The sequence below is a fragment of the Microplitis demolitor genome, chromosome 3, assembly GCF_026212275.2.
Source record: "Microplitis demolitor isolate Queensland-Clemson2020A chromosome 3, iyMicDemo2.1a, whole genome shotgun sequence".
NCBI lineage: Eukaryota > Metazoa > Arthropoda > Insecta > Hymenoptera > Braconidae > Microplitis > Microplitis demolitor.
Genome location: NC_068547.1, coordinates 1,635,443 through 1,655,802, shown reverse-complemented (window position 1 = coordinate 1,655,802; position 20,360 = coordinate 1,635,443). Strand labels below are relative to the sequence as shown.

Sequence of the window (20,360 nt, the reverse complement as noted above, 5' to 3'; positions counted from 1 at the left end):
GATAAATTTATTAATTGACTTGTTTATTTTTTAGATCGAAGGCAGGCAGCACCAAGATTTGTCATCAAACCACAAAGTGCTTTTACATATGAGGGACAGAGTGTTAAATTCACGTGTCGCGTGATAGCAATCGCGGCTCCAACACTCACGTGGTTCCACAATAACCAGGAACTCAGACAATCTGTTAAATTTATGAAGAGGTATATTGGAGATGACTACACCTTTATTATCAATAGATCCAAGTTGGAAGACAGAGGAGAGTATGTCATTCGTGCTGAGAATCATTATGGATATCGGGAAGAAGTTGTATTCCTTAATGTCCAACGTGAGTTTTAATTTTATCAAAAACTGTAGTCAGTTTGATTGATAAAATAAAATTTTGAAAATAAATTTAATTTTATGCAGCTCTGCCGAGAGAAATGCCGCCATACAAACCGGAAGTTACTCCGATACGTAGACGTGAGCCGTTACCACAATACTTCTGGCTGGAGACAACAGAGTCTGCGCCCAGTTTCACCTTTGAACTGCGACCTCGTGTCATGCAGGAACGACAGACCTGCAAGCTGCTCTGTTGTCTCAGCGGCAAACCTCCACCGTCTGTCAGGTGGTTCAAAGACAGTCGCGAGTTATCCAAGCACGAGTACGCGATGTCGCATTCCGATGGTGTCGTCACTATGGAAATCATCGACTGCAGACCTTCGGACAGTGGAAAATACAAATGCGTAGCTACTAATTGCCATGGATATGATGAAACTGATTGTGTTGTCATCGTAGAAGGTAAAAAAAAAAAATTATTTTTTACTTTAATTTAATTTACTAATTAATTTTTTAAATATTTTTACCAAAGGAATGGGTGAGACTGAAGAACAAGAAAAATTAGCCAATAGTATCTTGCATTCTGGAGGTGAATAATCATTTTTTAAAATTTAAATTAAAAGTAATTAGTTAATTATTTAATTTAAATAATTTTTTTAGACCGTCGATTTATTGAACACGCAATTAAACCAGCGCCTGCACAAATTGTCATCAAACAACAATTCAGCAGTTACTCGAGTCAAAATAAAAACTCAACATTCTCAAGAGTATGATTATTATTTCAATACAAATATATATTGTTTATTAATTTATATATAATAATTACTATTTCTTATTATTCTAGTCGACGACTGACTATTCTTCAGACAAGAAAAGTATGAAGAAATACGGAACGAAATTAGACTCTACTGGTAGTCCATCAAGATCTAGAAACGCAACGAAAGAACTTTTATGTAAGATATTTTATAAACACGATTTGTTTCATTCCTCGTCACACAATTTACTAATAAATTATCCAAGAAAAAATTGTCAGACGTGAACTAAGTAATTAGCAAACTGTCAAAATTTTAATTAATTCAACCAAATATTCTTTTTTAATCGCAGATCCATCAGATGATTCAATGCGACAGCCAGAATTTATAACAAAATTAAAAGATCTTAAAGTCAACGATGGCGAGCAGTTGGAATTGAGTGTCAAAGTTGATGGCGATCCTGAACCTCAGATTACGTGGACAAAGAATGGAAAAGTAATTCATAAATAAATGAGTTTAAGTAATTGACAAATTACTAATTAACATAATTTTTGTTACAGACTTTGAGGTCATCGGAAGTAGTAGACCTTAAATACAAGAACCGAGTAGCAACTCTTGTAATAAATGAAGTATTCCCAGAAGATGAAGGTGAATACACGTGTAAGGCAACAAACAGTATGGGTACAACAAGTACATCATGTAAATTAACTATCAAACGTAAGTAATAATAAGTTTTAATATTTTATTAATTTAGTAAACTAAATCATCAATTGATGGATTTATTTTTTTTATGCTCAGCAATGACAAATGCGAGCGGTAAAAAATCTGGTGGCGACAAACCGCCGAAGATTGTCGACCATCTGAAGAGCATGTACGTCAAAGACGGGGAGTCAGTCGTACTGAGCTGCCGAATAATTGGCGCCAAGAAGTTTGACGTCGTCTGGCTTCACAATAACAAGGAAATAAAACCCAGCAAAGACTTCAATTACACAAATGAAGCCAATATATATAAGCTTACTATTGCGGAAATTTTCCCCGAGGATTCAGGCACTTACACGTGCGAAGCATTCAACGACGCCGGTGAAAGCTTTTCTTCATGTACACTCAATGTTCTTGGTAATTTATTGGTTTTTATTTCACTAATTGCGAATTTTGAGTACTGGATAATTAATAATGTTAATTTTAATTTACAGTTCCTAATGAGGAACCAAAGAGCCCAGTGTTCGCGACATTCCCAGAGTCGGCAACAGTAAACGAAGGTGAATCAGTAAACTTTGCCTGCCGGACTGAAACTGCACCACTAAAGGGTAATTACTTTGCATAAAATATTAATTAGGCCTCGTAGATGAGATATTAAAAAAAAATCATTTTTCATGTTACTTTTAAAAAGTTTACGTTCTAGATAATTAAAAAAATTGAATTGTAATATTGATTTTGAATTTTTAGTAACATGGCTGAAAGATGGTAAACCAATTGACGAATCAAGTAGCAGATATCTATTTAGTTCAGACGGCGATAAATCCTTCGAAATACGTATTAAATCATGTACAGCTGGTGATATTGGTCAGTACACCGCGCGAGCGATTGGTAAAAAGGGCGAAACAATATCAGCGTTTGCATTAAATGTCAAAAATCCTCACGATCAGTGAGTGTCGCTGACACTTTAATTAATTATTATTATTTTTTTTTTTTTTTTCATCTCATTACAAGAAAAAATAATATAAATAACAAAAGTCACAATGAGACATTCATTAATTTAAATTAATTGATTTTACTAAAGTTTCAAAAGTTTATGGCAACCAAATGAATAATGAATGTATAATTAATAATTAAACAACGTCATGAGCGTTAATCATTTAATTTTCATGTATAAAATATTAAGATAATCATTTATTTATTTATTACTATTATTTACTATTATTATAATTATTATTACTTATTACTTATTACAAGATAAAAAAAAAAAAAAACGTTTTCTTTCTGTGTGTTTGTCATAATGCATTAATAATCGGATAGCAGATTCATTTTTGCACGCTAATAATTATTTATGCCAATTTGTTAATGCACGATTATAAAAAAAAATTATTATTGTAATTAGTATCGTCAATGATTTTAATTAATTATGGATTATAAATAATATTTACAAGCCCAGCATCCTCAATAAAAACAAAAAAATAATATCGTAACTCTTGTAAATATTATTTGTAAAAAATAAAAATTATCTCTCCCATAATTAGAAAAAAAAATTCATAATTGATTTAAATAATTTGATGATACATAATTTTATTATTTATTTTTATTCCAATGTAATCATAATAACGAAATAAAACTATCGTGTTAATTTTGTTTTAAGACTGCTTCCGTTATAATTTTAAAAAATTAATTGAAATAAAACGTACGAAATAAAATTTATGATTTATGAACGATAAAAAAATTGTGTTATTATTTTTCATCATCGAATCGTAATTTTTAAAAAAAAGTATATATATTCCTGCGCGCGCTGAGCGCAGCGCGACAATTTATATTAAAAAATTATAAAAAAAACAAAATTTTTAATTTTTTAGAAACAAATAAAACCTCTCAGACAATTTGCTGAGAAGAGAAAAATCTGATAAGCTATAGCTTGAAAATCGTATGTAAAAAAAAATGGCGGACAGAAAATGATAGAAAAATATTTGGAATAAAAAAAAAACACTTTAGTGTTTAAACAAACCTTGGCGGGGAAATAATGTGCAGAAGGGTGTCCTAATACACTGGGAGATTTGATTTAAATTGCTCCAAGTGTATTGCAGCTAAACAACGTCACTTGACTGCTATTTCCCCACCAGACGATGCCAGATGACTTTGCTCAGGAACTTGGAAGTTATCAGCATCAGCAATTCCCAACACTACACTCGAACTGAACACAACACTTTACACTAGCACTGGACACAACTACACCACAGATACTTTGCACAATTTGAATTAATAAAACATAAATTTAACGATCACTGCACAATTTTACGCGACTTAACTGCGATACTGTGTTTCATTTCAAACGCAAAGAAGGATCTGGACAACTACTGCCATTGTCGATGATACTGACTGTCGTTATCGAACCGCCAGTTGGTACAAAGCAGTCGATATTGCGATTCGACGACCACCCCCACTCCAGCGAAAATTTGAACGTCGAATACGGATGAGTGTTAATGTATTAGACATCAGACAAATTTGAAATTATAAATAATAAATACAGTAAATAAATAATAAGTGAATTTTTTATGAATATTATTTTTTAAATTATTTACTTTATTTATTTTAAATTTAAAATTTGTCTGATGTCTGCTACATTCACATTTATGATTACAGTGACTCCGGCACTGAATTTAATTTATTAAATTATTCACACGCACGAACGAGCAATTAAATATTTTAAAATATTTTTTCTTACACAAATGATTAATTAAAAGTGTCAGTAGATTTATTATAAACCGACACGATAATTAAATGAATTATTTTAACGAGTTCAGATGAGAACGACGCCGAGACGCTTGATTCAGCCAGCGACTGGCCCGTACTGTGAAAGCACTTTAAGGCGCATGCGCAACGCAATTTCATCAGTACTGCGCAGGTCGTTTCCAACTGACGCCACAACTGCGCAAGTGCTTTGTATCCAACTTCATTTCGACGCCATCTCAGTAATTCAGACGTTTTGTAGCTCGTGAATTAATAATTCAAATTTACGTTTTTATCGTTTAAATAAATTATAACTCGTGTCTCTAAATATTCTTCACCACCCATAAGTCATTTCGTGATAATAATTTAATCGGTACTCAAAACATATATAGTAAAAAAACATAATTTTAATCACTAAATTAAAACAACTGCGCGTCGCTGTATTCGACGTTCAAATTTTTGCTGGAGTGGGGGTGGTCGACGAATCGCAATATCGACTGCTTTGTATCAACTGGCGGTTCGATAGCGGCAGTCAGTATCATCGACAATGGCAGTAGTAGTCCAGATCCTTCTTTACGTTTAAAATGAAACACAGTATCGCAGTTAAGTCGCGTAAAATTGTGCAGTGATCGTTAAATTTATGTTTTATTAATTCAAATTGTGCAAAGTATCTGTGGTGTAGTTGTGTCCAGTGCTAGTGTAAAGTGTTGTGTTCAGTTCGAGTGTAGTGCTGGGAATTGCTGATGCTGATAACTTCCAAGTTCCTGAGCAAAGTCATCTGGCATCGTCTGGTGGGGAAATAGCAGTCAAGTGACGTTGTTTAGCTGGAATACACTTGGAGCAATTTAAATCAAATCTCCCAGTGTATTAGGACACCCTTCTGCACATTATTTCCCCGCCAAGGTTTGTTTAAACACTAAAGTGTTTTTTTTTATTCCAAATATTTTTCTATCATTTTCTGTCCGCCATTTTTTTTTACATACGATTTTCAAGCTATAGCTTATCAGATTTTTCTCTTCTCAGCAAATTGTCTGAGAGGTTTTATTTGTTTCTAAAAAATTAAAGTATTTCAATTTTCAAAATTGTAAAAATAATAAAAAGTTTCAATTTTGGAAAATCACAGTTATGATACTTATCAACGCCCCAATATCAAATACATGCCGGCGGAATGTCGCGGTGTAACAGACGGGGGTTTAAAAACTAATGGGTAATTAGAAATTCAGTGCTCGAAATAAATAATTTTAATAAACGAATTGATTAGTAGTAAAATATTTATTATCGTACATTTAATAAATTATTGTTTTATGCAAAGTATCAGGATCAATTACATTGAAACAGCCAAGATTGTTATCAAACAACGACGGGTTAATATCATCCACCGTTTGAGTAAAATAGTGGGTATCATTTTCTCTGAGCAGTCCATGCCAGTAACTCTCTGTTTCAATGATAATTTTATTGTCCTCGCAAGAGAAACTCACTAGCTCCCGTCCACTATAGATGTGTCGATAAAATCTTCTATTAAACGACCTGCGAGAATCAGTTATGAAAAATGTTTTTGAACATCTATTTGTCGGCGCGATCTTCTCAAAAATATCTATAACTGAATTGCCTTCATCATCGCCGGAGTTTGAAACCTCTGTTGACAATAATAAATTTAAATAAATTGTCAGAAATTACTTGAATAATTAAAATAACAAAAATATTATATTACTCATTGCATAAAACATAAACTGATCTTCAGTAGAAGGCTGAGTAACAAGTGCATAATATTCTGTATAAGGTCGGAGCTTTTCTGTAGGATCTTCAATCGGATACCATTCATTATATTCAGGATAATACACCCAGTGCTTTTTTGATGAATAAACTATCGTCTTATTTATAACGCATGATGGCGGTGTATCCGTGAATTCTTCGGGAACATCCAACAATGTAGTCCATTTGTCTAAAATAAATGTAGTATGTTTATTATATTATTACTCTGACAGTATGAAAAGAAAAAGAATAAAACATACTCGTATGGAGATTGAAAGCTTCAGCCGATGAAAGTTTTACTCTAAAACTGCCAACTCCTCCTAATAAGTAAATATCCTGACCTAAAATCTCTGCGATCATGTGCCTTCGAGCCGTAGGCAATCTATGAAACCCAAATGATTTAGCAGATGCCAATTGATCAGTTGATATGAAAATTAATGAATAAACTTACTCGGTAACGTGATACCAAGTGCGGGAAATTAAACAGAAGCGCCAAATAGATTTTATAAACCGACCGGTACCGATTCCCTTTTCGCCGCCAATTACATAAATACTGAATCCTACGATTAAATTTATAATGTAATTGATCATAATAATAATATACATTAAGAAATGTATGCTGCTTATCACCATACTCTTATATACCGCGAAATATTTCTTTCCGTGTAGCGTTAAATTATTTAAAAAATTTACTTCTCCCAATAATTCTGCGACCAAAAACTTGTTGTCCAGCGTCCAATAGATCAAATATTGCATTGAAGCCATCAATTTCCATGAACTTACGATCTTTCCACCAGTGAACACAGTACACTTTTTTGTTCTCATTGTTTAATTTATATGAGACCACGCACTGTGCATACTCTGGTTTATTGTTCTTGTCATCAAAATCCAAACCTGAAATCTTTATTTGTCATTTTAAAAACTGGACACAAAATCAATAAGTTTAATGAAAATTTATTACTTTGTCCAGAAATCCCAGGTCGGTGGGATCAGTGGAAGATTGCGATGACAATTTGGAATTAATGAAACCCAGCAGCTTGCTACGATTAGTGAAATTACAATTAGTGACTAATTCTTTTAGATTTTTTAGAGGTAGCTGTTTCAGTTCTTCCTCAGGAACGTCATAAAATCTATCAAGATAAGTTTCGAATACGACGTCTTTTAGAGTAAATAGACTACGTTCTTCAGCAAACTTCCATAACTGGAATAGTTTATCTGGAAGCAGCCAATTTTTTATTATAATCTGAGTTAATTGCCGTGATAATTTATCGCTTATAAATAAAACACTGGTATCTAATAACTCTAGTAAATTATCGTAATTATTAGATATTTTTTTAAAAATTTTTTCACTATCTGGACAAATATATTTGCTGTTTTTATTTTCCAAGCCAGTGCTATCAATCCAGTCGATAAAATTCTGTCAAATAAATAAAATAAATTAATTTATATAAAGAACAATTAATGCGAATACTTGGTAGTGATAATTTTATTACAAACCTGGAATGTTTCGATGGAAATCTCATATTTTATAGAATGTTCCTCTAGGTTGTAATCAGGAAAATTACCAGACAACAAGGAATTGAAATAATTACTATTTTCCATGGCTTTTTTTTTGCTCACGGTCGTTTTGTAGTTATGGATCACCAAGACCAAGGTGATGCGCTTATCAAGTTCCTCATTATTCTCCATAGTTAATTGATAATATAAATTATACAGGAATGTGAAAAAAATCTCATCGTGAACATGAGTCCAAGTAAAATATAGAAGTAGAGGTAGAGGTTACTTTGGTTGGATCTGTTGCTTTTTGTTGACCTTGCTGACAATATAAACAGAAACATAAAGGTGATTTTTCATGCAGATGAGTTTGAAGTTCCATGTTAGATTTCTTTCTTAAATTTAATTCTTAGGGCCAGTTTTTCAAACTGGGTTTATTATTTTTATTTTTATCCTGGTTTTAATTAAATTGCTGACGGACAACTAATAATTTCAAATTTTTTTTTCAACAAATCAATGACAAAAAAAAAAAAAAAAAAAAAAAAAAAAAAACTAAAGATGTGCATGTTTAGAAAATTAAAAAAACTATAAGTGCAATTTTTTCAAATATATTTTTTTCATAATTTATGGTTTTGAAAAATTATCATAAAATTATTAGATGTCGGCTAATCAAGTGGGAATTTGTACAGCGCAAATTTCGTCTAAGAAACTTTGAATAAGTGAAAATAATGAGTGAGTGAATGTAGTGGATACGAGAAAATTTATGAATTTAAAATAATGAAATTTAAAAAAATACAAGTAAGTACTGATTTTTAAATTATTTAAATACAAATTTTCAAATTTTTATTCTACTGAAGTGCGCCAAGTATCCAACATTTATTAATTTATTGTCTTTAAATCAACTTTATTGACATTCCTGAATTTATAAGCTTGAAGTATTTAAAAAATAAGTCCTTAAAACAACATGTGTTATATTTATTGATTAAAAAGACATCTTCATATATTATTCAAATATTGCCGCCATTTGCGCGCGCAAATAAACGTCATCTTGCTGCCAACATATTTTTTGCGGGAATATAAAAAGTTTATAAAGTTGGTAAATTTTAAAATGGGCGTAAAATTTGTAAACATTTCAAATCATCAAATAATTAGGCAATTATTTAATTAGACAAAATGTTTTTTATTTAAATAAATTATAAAATTTACCATAAACATTTTTATATTTTTGATCAATTTCAATAATACTCAATAATTGATATTATTTTATCCTGTAGGTTATATTTATAACCTACACAATATATGTAAGTATTTGTTTATAAATTTTAAATACTTTTGTCAATTAGAATAATTAACATTTTTTTATTTTCAGTAGATAGATAAATTTTAAAAGTTTAAATAAAAAAATGTCTGAAGATAATTACAGAGAGAAAATATTTTTATTCGAATTTCCAACTTGCACCACTGGTCAAAAGTACTCACTAGAAATTCCATTGAAAATTCCATACAGTGGATCAATTAAAGAATTGACATATCGAGTAATGAGTGCATTTAAATTGCCATGTTATGTTGAGAAAGATTTATTATATTCTCTGGAGGAAAAAGTAAAAGAGTGGACGCAAAATTATTACGATGAACGGGATGAAAAGCAGATAAAGTCAGCGCAGAATGGAGAAGTCGATGTTGAAAAAATAATTAAAAATTGGGAAAAAGCTTACAGAGAAAAAACAGCCGAGTACGCGCAGCCCATGGGTACAAGCGATGAAGAATTATTTGCAGCGGCTTATCACAAGCTCGTTCACTCGCCGTCTTTGGAACCGATTTTACAAGCAGAGCATAAATATGGCAGAGATGTTACTGAAGTTATACAGATTAAAAACTCCGAATACGAACAACTGACGCAAAAGTAATATTTAATTAGTGGAAATAAATTTTTTTGTAATTTTAGATGTAATTATTAATTTTTTTTTCAGACAAACTGAAGAAATGCGAGTGGCGGTTGAAAAATTAGAATTAGGATCAACGGAAAAATCAATAAATGAAATGGCAGCGAGACATTTTGAAGAACAAAGTTTACTACAGGGTCATTGGGGATCGAGAATAGATGCGTTAAAATTGGAACAACGTCGACAGTATCGTAATTGGATTATGAGATTACTTGAGGAGCAACAGACTAATATGTTACCGACTCCAGTGTAATTTTATTTATTTATTTTGTATTTTAAATTTAAGAAGAGCTGTTAGTTTTTTAGCTACACGCGTTTTGATCACCAGACAAAATATACTCATAATATACATGAAAGATTATTATTGTTATTTTTTTAATTTTATTGTAGCGGATCGCCGGTAGTACCCATGCCATTTGTACCAGAAATTACCGAGACAGTGGATACTAAGGAAAAAATAAAAGCATCTGATTATCCGCAGTTAGAAGAAAGTTTTACAATCCATTTAGGATCACAAATGAAACAAATGCATAACATACGAATTCTAACCGGCGACGTACTAGACTTTTGTCGCACTAAAAATAATGCATCGAGGTATTTATTTATTTTATTTTAATTAATATAATAGTTGACCAAATTCTAGGATAGGTTTTTTGGATATCATTTTAATTTACCGGCAATTAATAAATCACTATTGACAATTTTTATATAAATATTCATTATATAATAATTTTTTTGTTACAATGTACCGTCCATTTATTGTTTTTTATTTTACAAAATAAGAAATCTGAAAAATCCCAAAACTTCCCGCTAATTTAGAGCTCGTGAGCTTGAAAATGATATTATTTTTTAAATTTTTGCTCCTCGTGCTCAAAAAACAGCTGGATCAACAGATAATAAATTTCTCTACCGATTTGTAAATCGGACACGTGAATTCTGCTCAACCGATCGAATTCAAAGTCAAATCAGATCTAAGTCTTGAACTTTTTCGATTGCCGCCAAATTCAAATTATTTAAATCAGTTAATTCGTTCCAAAGATACCGTACGACAAAAATTAATTTACACCCATTCACATAAGGCCTCAATATGTCGAAATCTGATGAAAATTTAATTTTTGAAAATTAGACCAAAAGCAATAACTTCTTTTTTTTTCTAAATTTTAAATTTTCATAGCGGGAAATTAAAAAAATTCAAAATTTGTAAATTATTTTGCCTTATTGTAAAAAAATATTATTTGTAATTTGTAATTAAATTTCTTACTTGTGTATTCATAAATAACATAAATTTTTTAATCTTATCACTTGTTTATCAAATATTTATTACAAAAATCGTAGCTTTTGAAACTTTAATTGCAACTATCTCTCAAGCGTAATGTGATAAAAATTCAGTGATAACACAGACCGAAACTCAATTAAAAATAATTATACTCCTTTGATATCAACAAATAAATATTCATTTGCTGCACAGCAATAAGTACCAACTATATAAATTTTTTTTTTAAATTAGCATGGAACCAACTCCTCAAAGACTGCAGACAGCCTTAGGATTATACTCAAACGACCTTTGCGGTATTGTCGTACTAAGTGACAATCACTTAGGAAGTTACTCAGGCATCACTAAAGGTTTTAATAGAAATAATTCTGTAAACTCAATTACTATTTCTTTAAAATTGTATATTTAAATTTAAAAATAGGACCAACTTTTTATCAATAATTATTTTTAAAACGAATTTGCGTAATACCCTTGACTCAAAATCACGTAGACTTCGTCACACGGCTGATCTCAGATGAACTTTTATTTTCAGAATTATCAACTATATGCCAACTGACAACGGAATTTCATTTTCCTTCAATGGAAGAGCAGTTGGAAAAAATACGGGATGATGTAAAAGAAGCTGTCGCCTGGCGACAAGCTCATCATAAAGATACTAATGATTTACCAGTACTATTAATATTTATTTATTTATTTATTTATTCAGTTATAATATTTCATTTATCACATGGGTATTAATTCATTTTATTTTATCAATTGAAAGGTTAAAAAGTCAGCGTCAAGTAAATCATTGCAGACTGGAGATGTTTTTATTACGAGACATTCTAATTTAGCTCAGGTTCACGTTATTTTTCATATGGTTATTAACGATTCATTGAGATCAGGTATTTTAAATTAAATTAAACGTTTGTCACGTGCTCAGATTTATAATATTAAATTTTTAACTTACATGTAACAAATTATAAAAATTCATCACCCGTAAAAAAAAATTCGTTCCAAAAGTATTAAAAAAAAAGTTCGTCATGTAGAACTTCTAAACATGAGACAGATTAGAAATTCGACTGGAACTTTTTTTGAATTTTTGTAATTTTGGAAGTATAAAAAAAAAAATTTATTACAATTTAATTCAGCGATTTTATTTTATTAGGAGATATAAATTCACGTCATCCAGCAATATTAGGATTGAGGAATATTTTAAAAACAGCATGTTGCAATGACGTAACAACACTTACTATTCCTGTGTTGCTAGTCCACGAAATGACAGAAGTATTTTTTTTTTTTTATAATTATTATTAATCACGCACAAGGGACGAGACCCCAAAACTTGAGTTGAATAATAAAAAATATAGGGTTGGAGTTTCCTTGTGCGATTATTTATTTTTCAGTATGCGATCAGGGTTAATAAAAGTGACTTATTTTATTTTTACAGGATATGACTGTCGCGTGGTGCACAAAACGTGCTGAGCTTGTATATAAATGTGTGAAAGGTTTTATGATTGAAATGGCATCTTGGGGAGGTGCCGAACTCAAAAATTTACAATTTCTCGTTCCCAAAGGAATGTCCGAAGAAGTTTTTGCTACTCTTGCAACAATGTTGCCTAGTATTTTTCGTGTTTCTAATCCATTGGTGTTCAAAGTTACCAATGCGCCAGTTACACCAAAAAAATAATTCACTAAAAAATTTTGGTGTAAAAATGGCCCCCGAGAACTTTACACGACCGTGTAGTATGAATTTCACACCAAAATTTCTACACTGAGTCTAAAAATTTTTTAAAGAGTAATTATGTATGCCGCTAGTTTTTTTTTTTAATTTGAATAAAAGTTTTTTCGTAATTTTAAAAATATTTAACACTTAGGCCTAATTAAATTTTTTATCTAAATAATTTTAAACAAGTTCTTACTGACTTTGAGAAAAATCTTTTTATTATTCCCACGGCAATAATTTTAAAAATGAACTTTCCGAGTACATTTGCTGTCAAAATTTTAAGCTTAAAATTTTTTCAAATTTTAATGAAAAAAAAATTTTTTAAATATAGCGGTCATTTAAAAATACTGACGATGAAACTCTGAATAAATAATTAAGTATTATAACGAAATTATTAAAAATGTAAATAAAAATCTGTGATTATTTGCTCATTTTTATATTAAAAAAAATTATTAAATTAATTTATTACAATAAACGTTAATATGATTAGATATAATAATTACGTGCAATAAATAATTATAAATGCGTGATTAATAATTAATTTTATTTGTAAATTGACTTTTTATTTATCGCAAAACGAATTTGATTAAATTTTTTTACTCTTATTTTTATTAATAATAAATATTAATTAATGAATTGTAAATTAATGTAATACTCATATATTTTATAATAAATTTATATACACATACATACATAATAAAAATTCTGCTATAAAAATATTTTTTTTTTTAGTCAAACAAGTACTGATAAGATTATCGGTAATTTTTATAGCCAATAACAAAATTTCCCCGTACTATCGGTTGACTGAATGTTAATTAAAAATCAATTTTTGATAACAAGTAAATTATGCTGGATTGAAGAAAGAAAACTGTGAGAGATAGTAGAGAAAATGATTAAATAGTTAATTGATGGAGTGGTAAATATAAATTATTTATATAAATAATGTGTATTTATATCTATTATCGCGGATTATCTTTAAAAAATGGTACATTAGCCCCGCAATAATGAACTTATGACCTAATCGTGTTGTCTGAAACACGCTAGTCTTGTCTTTGGTTTTAGTTTAAGCGGCAGTGGCGGTTCTCAAAACGTCTGGACTTAGATCCCGAGTTAATCGGGATAAAATCAATTTTTTTTTTAAATTTTAAATAAATTTGTCAAAAATGTGGTCAAGTTTTTTTGTTTTTATTGTATTTATTTTTGGTGTCAAATCGACTGTGGTGAGTGTTCCCGCATCAAAATATATATTTACCATAGATAAATGTAACATAAATTTTTTATCCAGAAAACTTTCTTACCCAAAATTTTTATATTTTTTGTTATGAATTGTCGTGATAAATTTTTTCCGAGTTCGGTACACGTTTAATTAGAAATTTAAATTATTGAATAATAATTTTCCCGCTTAAATTTTTTATCACCGCCACCAAAAATTTATGGGCATAAATTTTTTGAAAAATCATTTTTTTACCGCGAAAATTTTTAAAAAATAGAATTCAAAAATTAAAAATTATGAATTTTTCTGAGTATCATTTCTACTAGTGGATTTTTTTTCTACATTTTTGTATACTAACATATTTTAAAAATTAAAAAATTCAATTATAAAAAAATACTTTAATTACAATCTGTAATCTTAAAAATACAATTAAAATAAATTACAGGTGGATTTATCATACAGAGGGTTAAAGAAAGAACAATTTTTCGTGTCAATACAGCCGCAAATAAATTTACACGAAGTGACAGATTTGATATTAAAAGGAAATAATTTTGACAGTTTCCTCGACTGTTCAACAAATCTAGATAATTTGAAATCATTAGATTTAGCAGAGAATCATTTGCAAAGATTTTTTTTCCTCTGCAAAGAAGAGTACAATTTAGAGTACTTGAATGTGAGCCACAATTATCTCGAATATATCGACGATTTCGCGTTGAATAATCGTACGTCCAAATTAAAAGTGCTCGATCTCTCGTGGAATAAATTGACTGTCATCAATGAAACAATGATCGAACATATGAAGGTATAGACATTTTTTGTATCATAATTTCAAAAAAAAAAATCATTCTTTATTTCAAAGAAGAAATAAATTTTTTTTTTTTCAGATACTGGAATATTTATCGATAGCAAGCAATCCAGTGGTCGACATTCACGAAAGCGCGTTTACAAACCAAAAAAATTTGTTGCATTTAGACATGAGTAATGTGTCCGCATCAGTTTTACCACCTTCGCTATTTCGACCTCTAGCAAAGTTATCATTTCTAAATATATCATTTAATCCCATCGAGACGTTGCCATTTCTGCCAGTGATGTTAATGGAACTAGATATTTCAGGGACTAACATATTTTTCATAAGTGAAATTTCACTGCCGCATCTGTCTAGACTGCACTTGAACCATATGCATAATGTAACGGAAGTTATCTTGAATGACTTCGAAAATATGACGATGTTAGAATTGATAACATTAGAAAATTGTCCCATGCTGACGGAATTTCGCGTTTGGCCGCCTAATAGCAAACTCTTGCCGCGCTTAAGACATTTGTCTGTCAAAGGAAGTGCACTGGAGACACTAAACGAAGAATTACGTCCGATTCTTCAAAGAACTGCTGTCGTCGATTTGCAAAATAATCCTTGGCATTGCGATTGTAGGATGCAGTGGATCAATCGGTTTAATCTTTCCAACGAACTTAGTCATCAGATCAGGTAATTTTATTTTATTAAGTACATTACGTACCTAGGGAGAAAAGTAGGACATTTCAACCCGCGCCAAAAGTTAAAATTTTTTTAATTTTCAAACTTAATCAGCAAATTTGTTTTTTTTTTTATGAAAGTTAGTGATTCCTGCTCTGAAAAATATATATCCCAGCAAAATAGTATATATGCGTCATATTTTTAGTATTGTCGTATGATATTTTGTCTGCATATGAAATTTTGAAAAAAAAAAAAAGAAATGGAAACCCGCAAAATTTAATTTTTCAAAATACTTTTCAACAGTCGACTAAAAAGTTTCCATTAGTTATGTCATATACCATAGATCGATAACATATCACATGTTTGTTGATAAAACAAATTTTGGTATCATCAATCGACGTGTGATGTCGCTTTCTGTCAGAATTCAAAACCAAAGAAATTAATTTTTTTTTATAAATCAATTAACGATTAGAGTAATCAATGTAAATTAATATTAACGGCTTAAATAGATTTCGGATTATATGAGAAAGTGGGAATTTGATGAAATGAATAACAAGTAATTGCAATTAATTAATTTATTACAGATGTAAAACGCCGGAAGAACATGCTGGTAAATTATTATCCATAATTCCAAATCACGAGCTGATATGCGTTGAAATATTGAGCACAGCTTATCCAGCGATATGGGCATCGATATCGATTATAATTCTGGGAATAATATTAGCGGGAATTTATCTCGTATGGCGAGGGCCTCTCAGGCACTGGATTCTCCCAAAACACGGTGGTGATACTGTGTCATATAAAAATGTCAAGGAGTCGTCCAACGACTTGATAAGAATCCTAGTCACTGATGACCGCGCTGAGGACTAAATAAAATTTTATTTCAATAAAAACTATCGACTACTAAATTAGATTACGAACTCCTAGTAAATTATATAGATTTTGATGTTACCTGGAGCTGTTCACGGGAGAATAAAAAATTGTGTGACGCGAAGGGCGCAAACAATAATTTGTAACGTATTACTGAAGTGTATGGATCTGAATAGATGCTCAAAATTGACGTTAATGTACAAAAGCCAGAAAACATTCTGATTTACGGTTCATTTAGTAAACTATTACTAAACCATAATCACAGCCCCATTTCACCCTATCCTACCACTAGTATAACTGACGAGCGTCTCTGCCTATACTATTACTCTTTTTTTATCTCCGTTGTATCCAATTGAAAATGTTGATACGAGGGAAGAAAAGAGAAAACAAGAGTTGAGTCGAGTCTCTGAATCAAAGTTCACCATGCGAGATATTCCCTACACTTTCAATCAACCAACCCCTTTAACAAATCACTCCTTTTTACCTTCAGCTCAACCACAATCTTCATATATATACATTCTATAGATATATCTATATATATATATATATGAAAAAATAGTACCACAAAAGTACGGGTTGACTGCTTTTAAATAAAACTTGAGTATCTTTTTCATTTTATAAATGTGTATATATATATTTATATATATATTTGGTTTTAACATTTCATTAGATAAAAGTTACGATTCGTCAAGCAAATTAATAACTTACTTTTAAAAAAATAAATATGGTAAAAATGTTTTTTATCAAAACTTCTAAAGGTTTTTTGGTTAATTAAATCATATAATTTGAAATTTATAAAAATGATTTTTTTTTTTAATTTTAGATTGAATGGAAAAAAAAGTTTCGAGTACCAAAAATTGATTTTGAGACAATTATTTTTTTTTGCTGTATGTGGTTTGGCAACGTTTGGTCAGATCGAATGATTTTCATATATATATATATGTATTAAGATCGTCAGAAGCCTTGACATGAACGGTGATCGCGTGCGATGTAGCGATGAGCCTTTGTGCTAAAGTATGATCTTCCTAAGGGAAGCATATCGAGTTACACGTTATACGTGTGCTCAAACCCATCATATTCACATTATAGTGCAGTAACAGTAGGCTACTTCAAATATATATATATATATATATATATATATATATATATATATATATATATTCACATATATGTGCCATAATTTGTATACGTATACAGAGCCCGTATTTTCGCTCGATTTACAATATAAAAATATAATATGTATATATATATATATATTAATTCTACATCAAGATATTATTGCATGCCAATGTCATATTTGACAAGACAATATATAAAGTCGTGCGTTTATTTTTTTGTACTGGCGCAAGAAAAATTTTGCGGTATAAAATAAAAATAAAAATTTTCTTAGAGCTAGAAATAACTTCTTGGCGCGAAAAAATTTTTTTCCTCCCAAGAAAATTGTCATTTTTAATTTATAATGCAAAAATTTTTAAGGGCTGGTAAAAATCTTTTTTTTCTGTATATATGAGAAAATATATATGAGAAAATTAAAAAATTTTACCCGAGATTTGCAGCAGCATCGAAGGATCCAGACAACTTTTTATCAGGCTTTGATTGTAAAACATATTTTTAAAATTTTATTTTGTATTTTAATTCGCGTCTTTCGCGAGTCATGTATCGTTTGCTTTTAGGTGTAAAGTAAAGTTATGTTAAATATATATTTATGAAATAAATAATAATATTTTTAAACATAAAATCCATAGTGTGTTGAGTTCCTTGGAGTTTAATTTAAATGTAGTAATGGTTTTTTTAACTTTAAAATTCATTGTAAAAAATGAAGTAGAAAATTTATGTCCGGGTGATAGTAGAGTAGAAGTGAGCATGTTTGGATTGTTTATAATTATCTAGACAAAGGTGCGGGAAAATTTAAATTAAATATTTATAATTATTTTTATAAATTCAATCAATTTTTTTTTGTAGCTGATAATTACTTCTGTTTAAAAATGTTGATAAAATAAAAAAAAATTCATGAAATTCCAGACCCAAGTGAATTTATTTTCATAATATTTTAAAATTTTTAAAAAATAATTTCGAGACGGATTTAAAAATATTAATAAATTAACGCACGTTACAAAAAATTATTTTCCGATGAGTTTGTTCATTAAATTTCGATAAATAAACCGACAATGAGGCAGAAATTGAAAATAAATGAATGAATATTGAACATATTTAAATAAATAAAATTAACTGAAATTTTTTTTTACAATGTAATCGTTTCGACCGATATGGAAACAAATAGTTGTAAAATAAAATGAAATCGGAGGACATTTTATTGGGTACTGTTGAAAACCACAGTAATATGGATATTTTGTTTTTAATGGCGGTGGTGACGTTGGCGAGTATTTTTTGGCCAAGGGGATTTTATCTGATTAAACCGTCATGGAAACATGGGGTTACGCGTGTAAGCTGGGCTATACGCGCGTCCATGGGGAACATCGAACAACTGAATAATGAAAATAAAACCCACGATGTTATCGTTAAGCACTGAGGGATTACCAACGCATCAGCGCGTCCCCGATGAACTTACTCAGTCCGTGTACACATCATACCCCGTACCATGTATGTACATTTATACATACTCTGCTCACTTCCATGTAAATCCGTCACATCACAAAACATTGTAACACGTTATACTAAATTTACATTCATGATAGTTTAAAAATATTTTAAAACCGAATTCCAAAAAAAAAAAAATTTACCCCTTTTTTTATTATAAAAAATTTATTTTATAAATCAATACAACAATTAAATATTTATTATTTAGTAAAAGGTATGACATTTTCATCACCTACTAATTTTTAACAAATTTTCAGTTATAGGGGCAGCAATTTAAATATGTCATTTTTTTTTTTAAATTCAAATTGAATAAAACAAATTTTCAGTAAAAAGGTGAAAAAAAATTTGGATATCAACAAATTTTGATTAAATTCAATTTTCTTATAAAATTTTCATAAAGAAAAATTATATTTCATGATTATTGAATGCAAAGAAAAAAAAAACATTTTTTAAAAAGTTTTTATCATGAAACAAAAGTCTTTCATATTTTTTGGCTGACACTTTTAATTTTTGAAAAAGTTTAACAGATAAAATTCAAAATAATTCTCAATTATATTTAAAAAAGTGATTTTGGAATTTTTTAAAAAAATTTTTGCCCCTGCCTCCCCTATAATTTTTTTTAATGAAACAAAGTAATGAGACATGAAATTTACCTAAAAAAAATTTTCAAACCATCATATATTTTTATAATTAAGTAAATAAAGTTTACCAATTTACAATAAAATTATTTATACCCTCCATGAATACCCAGCATATATATGTTTAGTAAAGGAGCAATGGAGGATAGAAATATAACAATAATATATTAAACTGAATCCATTGGTACATGAGTTACGTGTTGTATCATTGTGTGCACCCTTCTCAAACCATCAACACTCAGCAAATCATCCCTTGTTGCCGGCAGACATTTAGTATTATTTAGTATATACCATATATACATCAGCCATCACGAGCAGAAAATAAACTAGTACATACTACAGTACAGTATAGCTTCATATGTGACAAAAAAAATATATATTTAAAGAGAAGAGTATTTGACTAGTTTTAGGGGTAATGGCCGAATGTATATATGCCGGCATTATTCCAAGGTGCGAAGGTTTCGCCGCAAATACTCCGTGGACAATAAAAGTGAGTGTGGGTATGAGCATGTAGAGAATGTTGAGGTGCAAGAGGGTAGTGTGACTGAACAGTGAATACTACAGGCAAGCCGCTTACGATTGGATCAATGCCGACGATCAGTCTATAATATATAATGACGATGATAATAATAGCAGTGTAGGTATAGAGGATAGAAGTAGATCTTTTAGAATTATATTCAGTTGTCCGAGTGTCAGCATTTGAGAACTTATAATTCAAAATCGGCGAGCAGCTACTGCAGTAGCTTAAATATCTTATTATATATAGTTGAGGTCCGAGTTCATCTTATGCTTTCTCGCCTTTTTACCTTAACATTTTATAATGTATATTATATGGATTATGGTCAATGAATTATTGTGCTCGGCTACTGTACTCGTGATCCGATTTTCAGGGATACTTATA

At 29.9% G+C, this 20,360-nt stretch overlaps 4 protein-coding genes across 15 annotated transcripts in view; 3 read left to right on the top strand and 1 right to left on the bottom strand.

Moving 5' to 3' along the window:
* LOC103576251 (twitchin) overlaps window positions 1-3,456 on the top strand; it is a 59,290-nt gene extending 55,834 nt beyond the window's left edge. For all 11 annotated transcript variants that reach the window (XM_053737527.1, XM_053737535.1, XM_053737532.1 and 8 more), the window contains 10 exons: window positions 35-325; window positions 406-777; window positions 848-904; window positions 976-1,082; window positions 1,160-1,268; window positions 1,420-1,562; window positions 1,628-1,784; window positions 1,866-2,183; window positions 2,261-2,374; window positions 2,514-3,456. In XM_053737527.1, the coding sequence (XP_053593502.1) occupies window positions 35-325; window positions 406-777; window positions 848-904; window positions 976-1,082; window positions 1,160-1,268; window positions 1,420-1,562; window positions 1,628-1,784; window positions 1,866-2,183; window positions 2,261-2,374; window positions 2,514-2,716 (1,871 nt within the window). In that variant the 3' untranslated portion in view covers window positions 2,717-3,456. The remainder of the gene's footprint in view (window positions 1-34; window positions 326-405; window positions 778-847; window positions 905-975; window positions 1,083-1,159; window positions 1,269-1,419; window positions 1,563-1,627; window positions 1,785-1,865; window positions 2,184-2,260; window positions 2,375-2,513) is intronic.
* Window positions 3,457-5,755: 2,299 nt separating this feature from the next.
* Window positions 5,756-9,191, bottom strand: LOC103577673 (uncharacterized). The gene is made up of 8 exons (XM_014444113.1): window positions 9,170-9,191; window positions 7,752-8,070; window positions 7,216-7,671; window positions 6,948-7,155; window positions 6,706-6,814; window positions 6,515-6,636; window positions 6,214-6,444; window positions 5,756-6,138 (listed from the first exon to the last, which is right to left on the bottom strand). Exons 2-8 carry the CDS (start codon window positions 7,941-7,943, stop codon window positions 5,789-5,791), a joined length of 1,668 nt encoding a protein of 555 aa, XP_014299599.1. The 5' UTR covers window positions 7,944-8,070; window positions 9,170-9,191; the 3' UTR covers window positions 5,756-5,788.
* LOC103576250 (protein C12orf4) lies at window positions 8,869-13,078 on the top strand. Of its 2 annotated transcripts, none has more exons than XM_053737214.1 (9): window positions 8,869-9,049; window positions 9,121-9,651; window positions 9,719-9,940; window positions 10,082-10,285; window positions 11,199-11,314; window positions 11,497-11,633; window positions 11,728-11,848; window positions 12,112-12,230; window positions 12,394-13,078. In XM_053737214.1, the coding sequence occupies exons 2-9, from the start codon at window positions 9,152-9,154 to the stop codon at window positions 12,631-12,633; spliced, it is 1,659 nt and encodes a 552-aa protein (XP_053593189.1). In that variant the 5' UTR covers window positions 8,869-9,049; window positions 9,121-9,151; the 3' UTR covers window positions 12,634-13,078. The 2 variants fall into 2 exon arrangements, with proteins under 2 accessions (XP_053593189.1, XP_008554622.1); XM_008556400.2 differs by having other exon boundaries at window positions 9,118-9,651; window positions 12,394-13,077.
* A 659-nt stretch (window positions 13,079-13,737) lies between these two features.
* On the top strand, window positions 13,738-18,143 carry LOC103576249 (phospholipase A2 inhibitor). The gene is made up of 4 exons (XM_008556399.2): window positions 13,738-13,889; window positions 14,328-14,684; window positions 14,767-15,365; window positions 15,938-18,143. Exons 1-4 carry the CDS (start codon window positions 13,833-13,835, stop codon window positions 16,221-16,223), a joined length of 1,299 nt encoding a protein of 432 aa, XP_008554621.1. The 5' UTR covers window positions 13,738-13,832; the 3' UTR covers window positions 16,224-18,143.
* Window positions 18,144-20,360: the final 2,217 nt, after the last annotated feature.